Below are 19095 nucleotides of genomic sequence, written 5' to 3' on the forward strand. Positions count from 1 at the left end.
AGCCATGCTTTGAAAACAACCCATCCCAGCTGTGAGCTTTTTGAAAGTGTACAAATTATGTAATTGATGACTCCCTAAATGGTTTGCAGCTTTGGTAGTTGACTGAATTGTAAACCATTAGTTAAACTACATTTCAGTTGTGCTTTGTAAGAAAAACACTTTTCTATGCCTTGAATGTTCTATAACTAAGGAGCTTGGTAATCTGCTAAAAATCACACTGAAGTCTCCAGTTTAAGCGATTAAAGCAATTTACAGCTCTTGGCAAATATTTGTTTTCGGTTATAAAACACTTTTTCTGACTAGTACATTGTTAATGTTCTTTGTTTACGTTCCAGTAAAATGGGAATAAAGGTTTCAGTACTCAAATGCTGCTTAGTTTTTATTGGAAAAAAGGAAGCGTGGGAGGCTTTTAGGAGAGTATCATTATGAGAGTTTCATAGAAATACTGTCTCATTTCCGCATCCATTCCTATATGAGGTGACATGGTACCAGACTTAGTTCTGTATATTATTCAACAAAATATTTTCCACTGTCTGGTAACATGGCAACTTCTCTCGTTTACCCCGCTGCCCCCCACCCCCCACCCCCGCCATTACCTTGGAAGTGGGAAGGAAAATATTTACTTTCCAGCAGTTTTCATTACAAGTGACTGAAAATGCTCACCTATTTGACAGAACAAAGGTGAACTTTGTGAGACTAATCACTTGGGAAAAAGTCTTATAAATAGGTGCAAATGTTTATGAGTTCCCCTCAAATTTCAACATATTTATGAAGATGAAAAATAAGCATGTTAATAATTAAGTTCAAACCTAAGACATGCAAGTGAAAAAAGGGAACAAAATACTCAAAAGCAGGCTCATCGTGTTCCCTTAAAACCAACACATCTGCAGTGTGGCCACGCAAGCTACATTTGAAGCCCCTCCAGTCCCTCACCCCTGGTTTACTCAGCACCCCCAATACTAGCACAGCTGCAGGACTGCTTGGCGTGAGGCAAGCTGCTGGAGAAAATCTTTTAAATCATCCTTAGGCACTGTAACTCCAAAAGCCGGTGTGCGGTTGGCTCCTTGCATACTCATCTTCTTGGGTTACTGATGTTCAAATCTACCAAAGCCTCTTCTCTTCCTTAAAAGCCTGTCCTTGGGGCTGGGCACGGTGGCTCACGCCTGTAATCTCAGCGCTTTGGGAGGCCTAGGCGGGTGGATCAAGAAGTCAGGAGGTGGAGACCAGTCCGCCCAACATGGTGAAACCCCGTCTCTACTAAAAAAATACAAAAAGCCAAGCGTGGTAGCGCATGCCTGTAATCCTAGCTACTCAGGAGGCTGAGGCAGAGGAATCACTTGAATCTGGGAGGCGGAGGTTGCAGTGAGCCGAGATTGCACCACTGCACTCCAGCCTGGGCAACAGAGCTAGACTTCGTCTCAAAGAAAAACAAAACAAAACAAAACTGTGCTTGGATGTTCCTACTGATAGTGCTTCTCATTGCTGTCACCTTCCTGGTCACTCACTTGATTCACCGATTTCAGCCCCTGGATCTACCATTATTCCTGCTGATCATTCCTGGCACCGTCACCTCCACAGAGACGGTTTACATGCTGATTTCTAAGTGACTGTGTTAGTTCCAATGGTCTTTATTTCCTATCTCAACTGTCGTCGTATGGTCATATCCAAGGTTTCGTCGTCGCCAATAACTGCAGCATATCCGAACATCTGATTTCAAATATCCTATTCCCTGACACACGTACCTTCTGTTTTCGCCCACTCCTGCAGTTCTCTGCCGTCATCCAACCTTCTCCCACTTCTCACTAACCATTCCACCCTGGAGTCCTTATGTCCTTTCTTGTCTAGTTTAGATTTCACAGGTCGACACTCACCACACCCTTGCAAACACCCTTACTTAATCCCTTTCTCCTTTTTTCTCTGTTGTACTTGCCTAGAATCCCAACTCTTAAAAATCATACCACTGAGCTGAGTAGACTCAATTCTGAGTTATGACCCAAATCTCAGATTAACTTTCAACATAAGTATCCTATTACATCTCTGCAATTATGGTCTTTTCCTGTATCACTAATCTACATATTCTCTCTCCTCGAGTCTCCGCTGCCCAATTCCTTCCTCACACCTTCCACAGACACAGATGAGAGCTTTTACATTTCTTTCAACCAGCAAATGCGCTAACTTACTCCCACCCAGTCTGATGTCTCCCACCTTCCTTCCTGATGCATTTGATAAACCCTTTCTTGACCCCAGGTCCCACTTGACTCCCCTTTACAGCTAAGATTCTGAATTTTTATTTTATTGTATTTTTGAGATGAAGTTTCCCTCTTATTGCCTGGGCTGGAGTGCAGTGGTGTGATCTCGGCTCACTGCAACCTCCACCTCCCGGGTTAAAGCTATTCTCCTGCCTCAGCCTCTCGAGTAACTTGGAAGACAGACAAGCGCCACCACGCTGGGCTAATTTTGGAATTTTCAGTAGAGACGGGGAGGGTTTCTCCATCTTGACCAGGCTGGTCTCGAACTCTTGACCTCAGGCGATCTGCCGGCCTTGGCCTCCCAAAGTGCTGGGATTACAGGCGTGAGCCACCGCGCCTGGCCTTGATGGGCATTCTTTTTCTTTTTTTTTCAACCTATCTGTGCCTTTAGACAGTCACATGTCACTTATCAACAGGGATGCATTCTGAGAAATGTAAGGTGATTTCGTTGCTGTGTGAACACCCTAGATTGTATTTACACTGAGTATAGCCTACTATACAACCGGGCTCTCTGAGGTGTAGTTAAGGCTACAACACATCTAGGCTACAAACTTGTACAACATGTTACTGTACTGCATACTGTAGGCAATTATAACACAATAGTAAGTATTTGTGTATGTAAACATAGAAAAGGTACAGTAAAAATTGGGTATTGTAATTGTATGGGACCACCATCATCTATGTGGTCTGCTGTTGACTGAAATCATGTTATGTGGTGCAGGACTGCATTTAAAATGTGTCTCTTGTAAGTAACATATAGTTGAGTCTTGTTTTTTAATAGTCTGATAATCTTTGTCACTTAATTGGAATATTCTGTTTACATTTGCTGTATTAACATAACTAGCATTTACTAATTATTAATATAATTGAGTTTGCATTTTTATAATTATTAGTGTAATGTAATTACTAATATAAATAGGTTTAAGTCCTATTTTGCTGCTTGTTTTCTCTTTGTTCATCTGCTCTTTATTCCTTTATTTCTCCTTTACCTGCCTTTCTTTGGATTAATCAAGTATTTTTTATCATTATATTTTGTCCTCCATTAATTTTTTTATTTTTATTTATTATTTTTAGACGTGGAGTCTTGCTCTGTCACCAAGGCTGGAGTGCAGTAGTGCTGTCATAGCCCACTGTAACCTCGAGCCCCTGGACTCAAGCCGTCGTCCTGCCTCAGCCTCCTGAGCAGCTAGGACTACAGGTAAACACCACCATGCCCAGTTATATTAGCTTTAAAAAAAAACGTTTATTTTGAAATAATTTCAGACTTACAGAAAAGTTGTAAGGAGAGTATGAAGGAACTCCACATACCCTTCACTCAGTTCCACTACTTGTTAACATTTCTCCACATTGCTTTTTCACCGCTTTCTTCTGAACCACGGAGCCACCAAAAATCAGGACCCTTTGTCTCACAACACCTGAGTGTGTATTTCTCAGGAACAAAGACATTCGCTTATGTAACCGTAGTGCAATTCTAAAAATTAAGACATTTTACAAATACTTATATAGATGGTCTCCAGCATATGATCGTTCGATTATGATTGTTCGACTTTGTGATGAGCTTTTTGGGACATAGCCCTATGGTAAGTCGAGGAGCCTCTGGATTTAATGATAGTTCGAGCTATGATTTTTCATCTTTATGACTGGTATAACAGAGCAGTAAATGTGTTTTCAACGTGTGATATGTTTTAACAATGGGTTTATCAGGATGCAGCCCCTTCATGAGTTGAGGAGCATCTGTACATTCCTATTCCCATTTCACCAGCTGTCTCTACAGCAAAATTCCCCCAGTCCAGGATCTCAGCAAGGATCACGCATTACATTTTGTTGACATGTCTCTTTAGTCTTCCTTCCTTTCCCCTCCTCTTCCCTCCCCTCCCCTCCTCTTCCTTCCCCTCCCCTCCCTCCCTCCCTTCTTCCTTCCTTCCTTTTTGTCTTCCTCTTTCTTTCCTTCCTTCCTTCCTTCTCTCCTTCCTTCCTTTTTTCTTTCTTTTTCTCTCTTCCTCTCTCTCCTTCCTTCCTTCCTTCCTTCCTTCCTTCCTTCCTTCCTCCTCCCCCCCTCCCTCCCTCCCTTCCTTCCTCCCTCCCTTCCTTCCTTCTTTTTTGTTTTTTGTTTTTTTGACAGAGTCTCACTGTGTTGCCCAGGCTGAAGTACAGTGGCACAATCTTGGTTCACTGCAACCTCCGCCTCCTGGGTTCAACTGATTCTTGTTCCTCAGCCTCCCAAGAAGCTGGGATTACAGGCGTGCACCACCAGGCCCAGCTAATTTTTTGTATTTTTAGTAGAGATCAGAGCAGGGGGGTCCCACTATGTTGGCCAGACTGGTCTTGAACTCCTGTCCTCAAGCGATCCACCTGCCTTGGCCTCCCAAAGTGTTGGGATTACAGGCATGAGTCACTGCACCCAGCCTGCTTTAGTCTTCCTTAATCTGGAATAGTTCCTCAGACTTTTTTTTGTCTTTAATGGCCTTGACATTTTTGAAAAGTAGCGGCCAGTTATTTTGTCGAATGTTCTTCAGTTTGGTATTGCTTCATGATTCGATTCAGGTTAGTTTTTCTGGCAGGAATATTGACTAGGTAATCTTGTATTTTTTCAGTGTCTCACATCAGGAGGCACAAGGATTTTATTCATCCCATTATTGGCTGTGTTAACTTTGGTCATGATTGAGGTACCACCAGGTTTCTCCAATATAAAATTTCTTTTCTTCCTCTTATGATTAATAAGTAATTCATGGGGGAAAACTTTGGGGCTATGTAAATATGCTGTTCTCATCAAACTTTTCTTCACTTGCTTTAGCAATCAGTGATGATTCTTGCTTGGATTAATTAATATTGTGGTGGTTGTAAAGTGGCGATTTTAATTTTATTTATCTATCTATTAGTTATTATTTCTCTATTTATTTTTAGAGATAGTGTCACACTCTGCCACTCAGGCTGGAGTACAGTGGTGCCATCATAGCTCACTGTAGCCTCAAACTCTTGAGCTCAAGTGATCCTCCCACCTCAGCCTCCCAAATAGCTGGAACTATAGGCACTCGCCACTGTGCCTGGCTTATTTTTTAATTTTTTGTAGAGACAGTGTCTTGTTTTGTTGCCCAGGCTGGTCTCAAACTCCTGCCTTCAAGCAATCCTTCTGCCTCGGCCTCTCAAAGTGCTGGGATTACAGGCATGAGTCACTGCACCTGGCTGATTTTATCATTCTTTCCATATTCATTAGTTGTACTATTAGCTTTTTAATTGTACATTGTGCAAACCACTCCTCATTATGGTCTAGCACTGTCTGAATGATACAAGAAACTTCGTTGAATACCCAGCCCCAATCTTTGGACTAGTATTATCAATATTTTATTTCTACGTATCTTAAAATTCCACAAGTCATTATTATTGTTGTTTTAAATAGTCAATATATATCTTTTATATATCCCTATACCTTTCTGGTACTTTTCATTATTTTTCAACTTTGTGATCTGTTTCTGTCATTTCATGCTGCTTTCTAGGATCATCTTCCTTTAGCCTGTAGGACTTTAAGCATTTTCTGTAGAGCTAGTCTTCTGGTAATTAATTTTCTCAAATTTTGTTTGTCTGAAAAGTCTTTTTTTTTTTTTTTTTAAGACGGAGTCTTGCTCTGTTGCCCAGGCTGCAGTGCAGTGGTGCAGTCTCAGCTCACTGCAACCTCCACCTCCCAGGTTCAAGCGATTCTCCTGCCTCAGTCTCCTGAGTAGTTGGGATTACAGGTGCCTGCCACCACGCCTGGCTAACATTTGTATGTTTTAGTAGAGACAGGGTTTCACCGTGTTGGCAAGGCTGGTCTCGAACTCCTAACTTCAGGCGATCCACCCTCCTCGGCCTCCCAAAGTGCTGAGATTACAGGCATGGGCCACTGCGCCCGGCCTGAAAAGTCTTTAAAGTTTATAGGATAGATTCACTGTAATATAATTCTAGGTTGGCAGACTTTTAATTTTTTTTGTTTTTCAGCACCTTAAAGATACCATTCTATTGTCTTCTGGTTCCTTAGTTTTATTGAAAAGTTAGCCATAAATCTTATTAATGTTTCTCTGAAAGTTCTGTCCTTGTAATTCTGCTTAAGGACTTTGTGGGTTTTAGCAGTTTGAGCACAGTGTAACTACAGTGTAGTCTTCTTTGTATCTCCTTGGTGCTCACTGAACTTCCTAAATCTGTGGCTTTATGTCTTTTTCAATTTAGGGAAATTGTAGACATTATCTCTTCTAATGTTACTTCTACCCCATTCTCCCTTCCACTCCTTCCGGGATTCCCATTCTAATTATTTAAACTCTTGACTGTGTCCCAAGTGTCTCTTATCAGCTGCTTCATTTTTCCAGTCTTATGTCTGTCTGCTTTAGTTTGGATGTTTTTCTATTGACCTATTCACTAATCCTGACATCTGCTGTGTCTGGTACGTTGTTCAATCCATCCAAATAAGTTAATTTCAGATAGTGTCTTTCAAAGTTATTTGACTCTTTTTCACAGATTCCAACATTCAGTTGAAATTTTCCATCTTTTTATCCATTTTATTAACACACTAGTCACAAGTCCCTGTTTGTTAAATCCATTATCTGGATTATCTAGGGGACTGCTTCTATTTACACTTTCTCTTGATTGCTGGTCATATTTTCTTGACTCCTTGCATTCTAGTAATTTTTTTTTTTTTGAGACGGAGTCTCGCTCTGTCGCCCAGGCTGGAGTGAGTGGCGCGATCTCGGCTCACTGCAAGCTCCGCCTCCCGGGTTCACACCATTCTCCTGCCTCAGCCTCCCAAGTAGCTGGGACTACAGGCGCCCGCCACCACGCCCAGCTAATTTTTTGTATTTTTAGTAGAGGCGGGGTTTCACCGTGTTAGCCAGGATGGTCTCGATCTCCTGACCTCGTGATCCACCTGTCTCGGCCTCCCAAAGTGCTGGAATTACAGGCATGAGCCACCGCGCCCGGCCACAGTAATTTTTTTTATTACATGCCAAGCATTGTATATTTAAGAACCATAGAGACTGCAAATGATATTGTTACCATAGAAAGGTCCTCTTTCCTCTGTTAGGCAGAGAGGATTCAGGACTAATTATTTCAATCCAGTCAGGGATTGAACTGAGTTACAGGGTCCCCTTCTGTTGCCCAGGCTGGAGTGCAGTGGTACAACCACAGCTCACTGTAACCTTGAAGTCCTGGTCTCAAGTCATCCTCCTGCCTCAGCCTCTCGAGTAGTGGGGATTATAGGTGCCTGCCACCATGCCCCGGCTAATTTTTTTATTTTTTTGTAGAGACAGGGTCTCACTATGTTACCCAGGCTGGCCTTGAACTGGCCTCAAGCAATCCTCTTGCCCCAACCTCCAAAAGCACTGGGATTACAGGCATGAGCCACCTCACCCAGCCTGGGCTGCAGAGTTTGTAAGGGTCAGTCCACCCTTGATTCATGTTTGTCCTTCTAGGCGTTTGATTAGGAGCCTGGATTTGTCTCCTCAGCTGAGACAGATGGAAAGAGTCAAGTTGGTCCCTCCAAGTTTTGACTTTAGCCTCCTGCCCCCATGCAGATTCAAAAAATAGCAAGTATCTTTTTTTTTTTTTTCTTCAAGACAGAGTCTTGCTCTGTTGCCCAGGCTGGAGTACAGTAGCACAGTCTCAGCTCACTGCAACCTCCGCCTCCCGGGTTCAAGCAATTCTCTGCCTCAGCCTCCCAAGTAGCTGGGATTACAGGCGCCCGTCACCATGCCCAGCTGATATTTGTATTTTTAGTAGAGACAGGGTTTCACCATCTTGGCCAGAGGCTGGTCTTGACCTCCTGACCTCGTGATCCACCCACCTCAGCCTCCCAAAGTGCTGGGACTACAGGTGTAAGCCACCGCGCCTGGCCCAAAAGAGCTATTTCTAAATAAACTGCTGATCCTGCCTGTTTTTCTGTAGACATTCGCCAGTTCTAGGCATGGGCTAAGAACTGCACTTTCCCCAGGGAAAAGGTATCATCTAGAGAAACTAGCAGAGCTTTCGGTGGTCACTTGGGGTCAGCATGACAAACTGGAGACTTAGAGAAGCCCCAAATGTGTGGCTGGCTTTCCCCCATGGGGCATTTGCTGGAGTGCTGCTTCAGCTGGGGTAATGCTGGAGGCTGGGGAACTGGGATGGAGGCTCTTCAGGGCTTAAATCTCCCATAGTTCTTAGGGGACGATGTCCTGCTAGGGGGAAAGGCTTTCCACAAGATATTTGCTATTTAGTCTACCCTCAAGATAACTGCTATTTTGGGGGCCGGGCATAGTGGCTCACACCTGTAATCCCAGCACTTTGGGAGGAGGTGGATGGATCAGTTGAGGTCAGGAGTTTGAGACGAGCCTGGCCAATACGGCAAAAACCTGTCTCTACTAAAAATACAAAATTTAGCTGGGCATAGTGCTCGTCTGTAATCCCAGCTACTTGGCAGGCTGAGGCAGGAGAATCTCTTGAACCCGGGAGGCGGAGGTTGCAGTGAGCCAAGATCGCACCACTGCACTCCAGCCTGGGTGACAGAGCGAGATGTCTCAAAAAAAAAAAAAAAAAAAAAAAAAAAGGCTCTTTAATTTTTAGTTTTATTGCTTCCACAGCTCTCCACATACTTTGAACACATGATTTTTGCAATGATTTGTTTTTTTCCCCACCTGCCTCAGAGGCCTTCCATGACCTACTGCATCCTCCTCAGAACTGGAAGTTTGAATCCTGAAACCTCCTACATCACTTGTTGCTCTTCTCAGTCTCTTCTGCTGAGCCATCCATTTTCTCCTGTACTCACGAGCACAGTGCTTATACTTCTTCTCTGTCCTCACCCTCAGACCTAAGTGATCTCATTCAATTTCATGGTTTTAAGTACGAAGTGTACATAGGTGGATCCCACATCTCTACCTGTAGCCCTCACCTCTTCTGTGACCTCCAGATTTTGAAGATTAACTGCATTCTTTGTATCTCAAATTGAATGCTTAAGAGACAAACTTAATATGGCTAAACCACATCTACTTATTCCCCCCAAATCTATTCCTATCTTACTAAAAAGACAACACTAGCCACTCCGTTAGCCACAAATTTTGGCATCATCTTTTCCTTTCTTCCCCTCACAATCCACATCCAATCCATTAGTAAGTCTCAGCTCCACCTCCAAACATATGCTGAATCTGACCAATTCTCACAATTCCTATTGCTAAAAACCTGGTCTCAATTGCTTTCATCTCTTACCCAGGCTACTGCTAGTAGTTTCCACTTTTCCCTTCCATCCCCCTTGCCCACTTCATCTTCATGGCGACCAGCGTGATGACTGGTTTCTAAAGGTTAAATGAAAGCACTTAACTCACCTCCCTTGCATGAAACCTTCTAGCAGCTGTTCTGTAGTAACTAGGGTAAGATCCACACTGTCTTTATAAGGCTGTACATGCTCTGAACCCTGCCTACCTTTTGGATCTCATCTCCTTTCCCTTTCCTGCCTATGTAGCACACCACCCACATTGCTGGATCCCAAACCCTCTCACTCACTGTCACTGTAGCTCAATCACCCTGTGACACATCCGGATCATTCATTTTTCAGTGTGCGGCACGTGCTCAGAACACTGCTTTCTTCTCACCATTCTAATGTTAATACCAAGGCCACCTCTTAGAGTCCCTCCTCTATAATCACTACCTATTGCATTGCTCCATTTTGTTCTCTTAACTGTAATTAACAATATCTAGAGTCCTTTAAAAACATATTTTCTGGCCGGGCACGGTGGCTCACACCTGTAATCCCAGCTTTGGGAGGCCAAGGTGGGTGGATCACGAGGTCAAGAGTTCAAGACCAGCCTGGCCAACATGGTGAAACCCCGTCTGACTAAAAATACAACAGTTAACCAGGCGTGGGGGTGCACGCCTGTAATCCCAGCAACTCGGGAGGCTGAGGCAGGAGCATCGCTTGAAACCAGGAGGTGGAGGTTGCAGTGAGCCGACATTGTGCCACTGCACTCCTGCCTGGGCAATAGAGTGAGATTCCATCTCAAAAAAAACCCCAAACAAACAAAATATATTTTCCATCTTCCCCACCAGAATTTAAGCTTCTTGAGGGCAAGGTATAGTTCTTTTTCACTACTGTATCCGCCCAATCTTAATTAATTCTCTGCACATACTGGATGTTTAGTGTATTTGTTGGATGTCTCATCCATTAGAGCATAACCTACTTTGGGAGCAAGGAATGTGGTCTAGTTTTGGTTTTCTTCCCTCGCATCTAAGACCAGCATGCACATTGCAGAGACAATGGTAAGTAGGATTGAGGGGTCCATTCTCTTTGGTATAGTGTTAAGAGATAAGCCACTTCTTCTGACTTCCTCATCCTTATAGTTCCTCTGGAGACTCTAGACCAGCCAAACACATTGCTAAAGAAAAATGCAGGCAGCCATGCCCCCACCCCGCTAAGTCACAAATGAGAAAAGCAATCTTAGAGTTGTTATTGCTCTGTGCTTTTGGTGCGCACCCCCGGGCTGAGGTAGAAAGGAACTTCTGAAAAGAGCACTAGGGTTATGGTTTGGTATTTAATCCCATTACCCTTTATACTGCTTCTAAAACATAATTGTTTTAATAGTGTTTCTAATCCCCACGAGGCAAAGCTTCCAAAGAATTTCCAAACTCCAAGCAATTTAAGTATGAATAGAAATTGTGCTATGTCCACACAGCATTTTTCAAGTTGCAAGCCATGAAATCAATGTAGTGACTTCACTACTAGCACTTTGTTTGAATGAAATTATAGCAAATATTAGCAGGTACTGCAATAAGAAGAGTAAATTTTTACGACTACATATACATATATGTACTAGGTTGTGTTATAAATTTATTTCTTCCTGTGTGTCAATGTTTTCAAAAAGCTAAGTCAGTCATTGGCCTAAAGTATTAGTTTTACCTGTTTTTAGTCCTTAAAAGAAAAAAACAACTTAAATGCATACTTACAAAATAGAATACACTTATTTAAAGTTTTGACAGTGAAAAAAAATTACAGGTTGGATATTTAATCCAAGGTTTAACATGAGGATGGTCTCATAAGGCAATTTCTTTCCTTTAATAAATAACATATTAAAGTGAATATTATTCTGGAAGCAAATCATCTCCTAATTCTTCATCAGCAAAATCATCCTCATCGATCCTTTTTTTGGCTGCAGTTTTTGGTCTTTCTATTTGAGGGCCAAGCGGGTCCACATAGGAGGCATCTAGGTTTCAAAAGATATTATCATGTTAGAGTTATATAAACAAAACAAATGTGAAACCAATCAGGCTCATAATCAAAATGAGTAACTCAGAGTGAACAGAAATGGTCTCCCAAGTCATTTTACATTTTATCTTTAAATATCAATTTCTTAAGAATTCCCAGCGACACCTTTGGCCATCTCACCATTCTTCTTCAGACCTGCTGTGTGTGGAGGAACTGGGTGGGGGGCACTTGCCTATTTCTTTGTTACTGCTACTTTCGTAAGGTTCATTTGTCCCAGGTAAAGCTCTGAGTCTGGCACTTAGTCGTTCACCTTTACTACCGGCACTATAGTTCTGGCCACTATCTGAAAACACAAAAATAAAAACGCATTTGTTTAATATGTTGAGAAAACATAAAACTACATTATGCATCTTAAAGCATACTTATTTGCCAAAAAACAAGCAGGTTGTTTCATTTGGAAGCCAGCTTCTTAGGGATGTAATTCTTGTTTTCTGAAATTTAAAAGAAATACCTTGTGGGAATCTATAATATAGATAAAACATCACTTAAGAGTAGCCTGTATCTGTATATGTATTCTTTCAAATGTGTGCTTAGTTATAGGTTTCAATTTTATGGAAGATCTTAAGAGAAAGTAAGAGATCACCCTGACTAGTATAACCTAGCAAAGAACAAAGCACCTGAAGAAAGAACAAATGGGAAGTCACAAGCTCAGATCAACCTCCTGTCGTGCCTGGAGAGGGGCCCTAAAACCACATCACATGAAAAACAGCAGAGGAGGCTAGGTAAACTCAACCTAGCGGGCGGAGAACCTAGACCACACAAGCACTTTCTTCAAACATTTGAAGCGTGTTCGTAGACAAGAGGATTAGACTTCCCCTGTATAGCAGCATAGATTTTGGCTTGATATAATGACAAACCTAAAAAAGAATTATAATTGCCCAAATAGGCAATGGCTGCCTTAGGAAAAAATGTAATATGTATCACTGAGGATTTTCAGATAAAGCTGAACACTAACATAAGTAGGAAATGTTATAGTACTTTTTAACCAGAAATTTCTGTAGTATTTTCTAGAAGAACTACTCCTCTAGCCCCACAGTTTTCCTTTCTTCCCCTTATAATTCCTACAGTGATATTTTTTCTATTATGTAAGCCTCACTTTTAATGAGAGTAGTCCACTGATAAACACACTGACCATTTCTTTTTTGAATATACTTTGTATTTTAGTTTACTGATAATGTCTCTGGGAATAAATCTGAACAAGATGGTCTTTAAAATCCCCACATTTTAAGATTGGCCAACTGACCCAAAATAGTAAGTCCTCTCTAAGGTTCTTATCCAAAACTTTACCATTTCCCTTACCACTGATGTTACCGGAAAATAAAACTCTTCAGTGTATTGAATATGTCTACACATTTTAGTATATTTTAAATTATTCTGTCCCTCTCTATTTTTTGTTAAAACAAAAGTTAATTTTTTCCATGCAGAAATGTATGTGGGTGTCTTTTAAACTGCCTGAGCGAGCTCAGATCAATAAAGTTTGAAAAACATTGCTCTAGGGATATTTCTTTTACTTTGCTTTTTTTTCCTGAATAATGTATATCCTACCTGTCTCCAAGAAAGGTTTAAGATAAGCCACCAAATATATACACAATAACCATACAGCGATCTTTTAAAAGATGAATGAGTATGTGAGAAGAAAAGTTTGGGTGAGAAATGTAAAACAAAGTTGGGAGGGAGTGGTCCAAACAGGCCTTCTTGCCTTAGGGTTGGCAGTCAAGGAAGGGCACAGGTACACACAGTTCTTTGACTCATGGGTACATAAGATATGACAACCAACGTCTCCACAAAAATGTAGGTGTTCCCATTACAGAGATAAGATGGAAATGCCTCACAGAACTGCTCACTGAGGAATACTGTGGAATGTCAGAAACACACCCTCATTAGTAAATACAACAACATTATTTCACTTTTTATATAGATGTAAATTACCAACAAAACCCTGATAGCTCCCTCAGGCACCCCAAACCCTTCGGAAATCCAAATCCAAATTCCTAGCCTGAAAGATTCACATTTTGTGGAAAAAGCAAACCTTTAAAAAGTAAAACTTGGGGCCAGGCATGGTGGTTCATGCCTGTAATCCCAGCACTTTGGGAGGCCAAGGTGGACAGATCATGAAGTCAGGAGTTCGAGACCAGCCTGATCAACATGGTAAAACCCTGTCTCTACTAAAAATACAAAAATTAGTTGGGCATGGTGGCATACACCTGTAATCCCAGCTACTCGGGAGGCTGAGGGAGAAGAATCACTTGAGCCTGGGAGGCAGAGGCTGCAGTGAGCTGAGATCGTGCCACTGCACTCCAGCCTGGGCTACAGAGCGAGATTCTGTCTCAATAAATAAATAAAAATAAAATAAAGTGCTTATATAAAAAATAAAAGTTGTCTAGGCAGAGTGGCATGCACCTATTATCCCAGCTGCTTGTGGGAAGAGGTGGGAGGATCACTTGAGCCCAGGTGTTCAATGCTGCAATGAGCCATGACAGCACCATTGCACTCAGTCTGGGTGATACAGCGAGAACCCATCTCTAAAATAAATAAATAATAAATAAAACCTGACCTCATTTGAAAAATTTCAGTTGTCCAGTTGAAAAACTATAAATGCAATTTTTGAAAGTTTCATTATGAGGACTAGTGTGGGTAATATTGTGAATACTGTGGTTTCATCATTTTCAACTAACTTTCATGGAGTGATAATGTCAAATGATCTTTAACAAAGGTACCAAGGCTACACCTTGGGGCAAAAACAGTCTCTTTAACAAGTGGTGCTAGGAAAACCAGCTATTTCTATGCAAAATAATGACATCAGACCCTTACCTCACACCATAAGCAAAAATTTAACTCAACATGCATTCAGTAGTTAAATGTAAGATCTGAAATTATAAAACTCCTAGAAGAAAACATAGTGGAAAATTGACGTGACAGTAGATTTGGCAATGATTTTTTAGATATGGTATCAAAAGCACACACAAGAAAAGCAAACATAGGCAAATGGTACTACGTTAACAACTCCTGTGCAGCAAAGGAAACAACCAACTGGGTGAATAGGCAACCTATAATATTTGCATACTATATATCTGATAAGGGCTTAATATCCAAAATACATAAATAATTAAAACTAAATCAATCTAAAAATTGGGATCTGAATAGACATTTCTCCAAAGAAGATATACAAATGGCCAACAGGCATATGGAAAGCATATGTTCAACATCACTATTCATCAGGGAACTGCAAACCAAAACCACAGTGACACAGCCTCACACCAATTAGGATGACTACTATTAAACACACACACACAAATACCAAAAAACCCTAGAAAATAACAAGTGTTGGTAAGAATGCGGAAAAATTGGATCTCTCATGCATCCTCAAAGGAAGTGTAAAATGGTGCAGCCACTATGAAAAACAATGGAGGTTCCTCAAAAAAAAAAAAAAAAAAAAAAAAAGAAAGAAATAGAGGCAGTATACGATCTAGCAAGTCCCGCTTGCGGGTATTTAGCCAAAATAAATGAGAAGAGGATTTCAGTGTCTTCACATCCATATTCACTGCAGTATTATTCACAATAGCCAAAAGATGGAAGCAACCTAACTGTCCATTGATAAATGAATGAAGTTTTAAAATGTGGCATATACATACAGTGAAATATTATCAGCCTTCAAAAACAAGGAAATCCTGTCACACACTACAACATGGTTGAACTCTGAGGACATTATGCTAAGAGAAATAAGCCAGTCACAAACAGACAAATACTGCATAATTCCACTTACATGAGGTATCCAATGTAGCCAAACTCTTAGAAAGTAGAATGGTGGTTGCCAGGAGAGGGGAAAGGGTGAAGAGGGAAGTTGTTCATTGGATACAGAGTTTTAATTTTGCAAGACGAAAAATTTCTAGAGCTCTGTTGCACAACAATGTGCATGTAGCTAATACTCTGTATCGTACACTTAAAAATGGGTAAGATGGTAAGTCTTCAGTGTTTCTGACCATCATAAAAAAGGATTTAAAATTTTGCATACCTTTATATTCAACAATTCTACTTTTAAAAATGTTTATTAAGAAAATAAAAAAAAATTTTGGCTGGGCATGGTGGCTCATGCCTGTAATCCCAGCACTTTGGGAGTCTGAGGGGGTGGATCACTTGAGGCCAGGAGTTTGAGACCAGCCTGACCAACATGGCGAAACCCCATCTCTACTAAAAATACAAAAATTAGCTGTGCATCGTGGCACATGCCTGTAATCCCAACTACTTGGGAGGCTGAGGCACAAGAATTTCTTGAACTTGGGAGGTGGAGGTTGCAATGAGCCAAGATCACACCACTGCACTCCAGCCTGGGCAATCGAACGAGACTCTGTCTCAAAAAAAAGAGAAAAAGAAAATCATAAAAATATTTGATGACAGAGGAAGATGTGCATGATATCATGGGAAATGATGAAAACAGGGTACAAGTACACACACATATTCATCTCTGGGTATGTGATTTTGATAACTTTAGTTTCTTCTTCTTCCTATCATTATTATTTTATTTTATTCTGGAGATGGGATCTTGCTGTTACCCAGGCTGGAGTGCAGTGGCTATTTACAGGAACAATCGGTACACTGCAGCTCTTGGTTCCATGATCCTCCCACTTCAGCCTCACAAGTAGAGTGCACCACTATAAATGGCTCCTGTTAATTATTTCTGTAATTTAGTTATCAATTATTTTTGTCTGGCAGTTTTCATCTTCCACAATAAATAGTATCCATTTTGGGGGCAGTATTTTAATCCCAAAAAAATTTATCTGAATCTATTCAGTCCTAGAGTTCAGACATCTGTAGTCTCACTTTTAAAATATGTTCTTTATCTGATAATTACAATATTTGTAGTCTTTGACGATTGGACTCTATAGTTTCTGTTGTTGCTTACTCTTAGTGACTTATTTCCTCATGCGTGCCTACTTTTTCTTAACTGTAGGTTCTTACTCTTTGAAACTTAAAGTCAATTCCTTCAAGGAGGATTTAAGTTTATTTTTTGTAGGCATCTTGTAGCCTCACCAACTCCAGTCCACTTTAAACCAAGTTTTCAGCTTGGTGTTCTTCAGAACACACAGATATAATATGTACTCCAGCTCCATAACTGTGTGAGTGAAGGCTTACGGTTAGGAATTATCAAAAGAGCTCTTCTTGTTTTCTACATTAGAACCAAGGTGAAAATCCATCATCTGTAGGGTGGCCTCTTTTCCTTTCTTTTTTTTTTTTGAGACGGAGTTTCGCTCTTGTTGCCCAAGCTGGAGTGCAATGGCGTGATCTCGGCTCACTGCAACCTCCGCATCCCGAGTTCAAGCGATTCTCCTGCCTCAGCCTCTCGAGCAGCTGCGATTACAGGCATGCGCCACCACGCCCGGCTAATTTTTTTTTTTTTTTTTTTTGTATTTTTAGTAGAAACGGGGTTTCACCATGTTAGCCAGGCTGGTCTCAAACTCCTGACCACAGATGATCCGCCGGCCTCGGCCTCCCGAAGTGCTGGGATTACAGGCGTGAGCCACCACGCCCGGCCCGGGTGGCCTCTTTTCTACTCGACCTACTGAAAGTGTTGCCAGTGAGAAGTCCTAGCTTTGTGACAGGGATTCTTTGATCTGACCTCTGCTCTGGCCTTTTTGAGGCCCCAGGCCCTATCTCTTGGTCCCCATGAGTGTCTATAATCTGAGGCTCTCAATCATGAGGGATTAGCTAAGCAAATGCCAGTTCCTGCACTTCTTACTCTTTTGGATTTAAACTTTCTAGACCTTTTTGCCTCCAAAGAATTTCCTTCTTTCCTTCCAACTCGGTCATGCATTTTTAAAGGTTTTTTTCATTTTATTTTCTTTTTTCCTCCTCCTCCTTCTTTTCTTTAACATTCAACATACCACTTTTAGGAGAGCTATACTTGGAGTTTTCCTAAATATTTAGACTATCTTACCATCAGACATAGATGTCTGTAATAATTTTACAGTCAGTAGAAACACACAAAAATGTCATTTAAAAGGCTAAGTCTAACCCCTTTATTTTTCAGATGAGAAAACAGGCTTAGGATAGTGAAGTGAAGTGACTTGTTCAAGAGTGCACAGTTAGTGACAAGATCAGCACCAAAACCCAGCCTTCTTGCCTGCCGGCCTGGGCCTTGCCTGTTAGACAAATAGTGCCTCTTTAGCAAAGGATCCGTGTAAAGTGTGGCACCTGGGCCTCATTCATATTCAGATTCCAAGCATATGCTATTCCCAGCTCAGCAGTTTGGCTCGCCCCACGAAATGTGGCTGTCTTAATAATGACAGTTAAGCATTTAAAGGAAACTCACAATCTCTCTTCACCACCCTGTATTTTACACCCTTCTGCTGGCCCAGAACAACCTGACCCCTCCCTGCCTTATTAAGCAAGTCTGCAAAAACATCGTAACACATTTCTACTTGGTGGCCTTCTACGTCCTGACCTGACCAATGTCTTTACAAGGCAATGCATACGAAGAAGACGACCTATTTGTAACATTTTAGAGTGATGTAGTTTTAAAATATGAAGGTTTTTTGTTTGTTTGTTTTTTGTAAGAAAGTGACTTTTAAGCCGGGTGTGGTGGCCTGAGCCTGTAATCTCAGCTACTCAGGAGGCTGAGGCAGGAGGAGAATTTGAGGCCAGGAGTTCAAGAAAGTGAGTCTTATAAAAGGCTGTATTCACAGAATAAATTAAGTAAGGTTAAGGGGCTAACTACATAAACTTTGGTGAAAATTTCTCTCCAAATAAAAATGAATTGTTTCCAAGGAAAGGCAGTCTTTACTCATTTAGAAAGAATATGGTTATGAGCATGAAAATAATTTATAGCAGTAATAAACTTAAGATAGAAAAAATACAGAGAAAATGAAAAGCAATGCCCTTCATTTTTGCTAATTTTCTAAACAGGTTATGGCAGATTTTTATCATATTTAAATTCAATGATTTTGTGAAACTGAGTACATACTACATTTATATAAGTAGTGAAAATAAGAAAAAATGTATCAATTTCTTTATCTTTAACACCACCGATGCTATTTTAAATTCCGATGAGTGTTAACTGTGCTCCTGCTCAGTACCTTATGCTGTTCACACCCAGCAGAGGCAAAAGGAGACGCGGCCGCTGCCTTCAGGAACTTTACAGTCTGTGGGTGACTTTTACCTTCAGCATTCACTATAAATAATTTCCATGATGTCATACCTATAACACGTTTTAAAGATGCAATAAAAGTACTTGCCTTTCCTGCATTTTTCTTATTTTATTGATTTCTGTATGAACATTATTTTGTTTAGAGAAAAGTAAAAAGGAAATTACATTGTGTGATTATTATTAGTCACTGCACTCCAGCTGCAAATAAGATTGTCTCTCGGAAGATATATCATCTCTCGAAGCTGTTATGTTAAGTGATCCAAGTCTATGGAGCTCCCAACGGCAACAGCATCCCCCTTAAAGATGAGCCAAGGAAGCTCGATGTGGGATATCACCGCAGTGGGAAGAAGGGGCCTGGAATCACTGCTGCAGGGTGACACAACTGTGGAGAACATACTTCAACTGGGAATTATTTCCAGCTGAACATTTAGTTTATTCCCAATGTTTCTACTGTA

The 19095-nt window shown here is 41.0% G+C and overlaps 2 protein-coding genes across 46 annotated transcripts in view; one reads left to right on the plus strand and one right to left on the minus strand.

The window, feature by feature from the left end:
- EEF1AKMT1 (EEF1A lysine methyltransferase 1) overlaps window positions 1-19095 on the plus strand; it is a 147280-nt gene that overhangs the window by 57976 nt on the left and 70209 nt on the right. For 6 of the 9 annotated variants that reach the window (XR_012426719.1, XR_012426713.1, XR_012426717.1 and 3 more), the window contains exon 5: window positions 3324-3447. The gene's annotated coding sequence lies outside the window, so the exon portion shown is untranslated. Of the gene's footprint in view, window positions 1-3323; window positions 3448-12033; window positions 12989-19095 lie in introns of those variants that run through there. The other 3 variants (XR_012426718.1, XR_010582369.2, XR_012426716.1) reach the window with 1 other exon arrangement.
- The window catches only part of IFT88 (intraflagellar transport 88), a 120992-nt gene continuing 112939 nt past the window's right edge, over window positions 11043-19095 (minus strand). For 34 of the 37 annotated variants that reach the window (XR_012426710.1, XR_012426711.1, XR_012426708.1 and 31 more), the window contains 2 exons: window positions 11672-11782; window positions 11043-11437 (listed from right to left, as the gene is read on the minus strand). Coding sequence is in view for 34 of the 37 variants with exons in the window: in XM_045376907.3 (XP_045232842.2) it covers window positions 11316-11437; window positions 11672-11782 (233 nt within the window). In the remaining 3 variants the exon portion in view is untranslated. The remainder of the gene's footprint in view (window positions 11438-11671; window positions 11783-19095) is intronic. The other 3 variants (XM_074021638.1, XM_045376905.3, XM_065532932.2) reach the window with 1 other exon arrangement.

The sequence above is a fragment of the Macaca fascicularis genome, chromosome 17 (assembly GCF_037993035.2).
Source record: "Macaca fascicularis isolate 582-1 chromosome 17, T2T-MFA8v1.1".
Taxonomy (NCBI): Eukaryota; Metazoa; Chordata; class Mammalia; order Primates; family Cercopithecidae; genus Macaca; species Macaca fascicularis.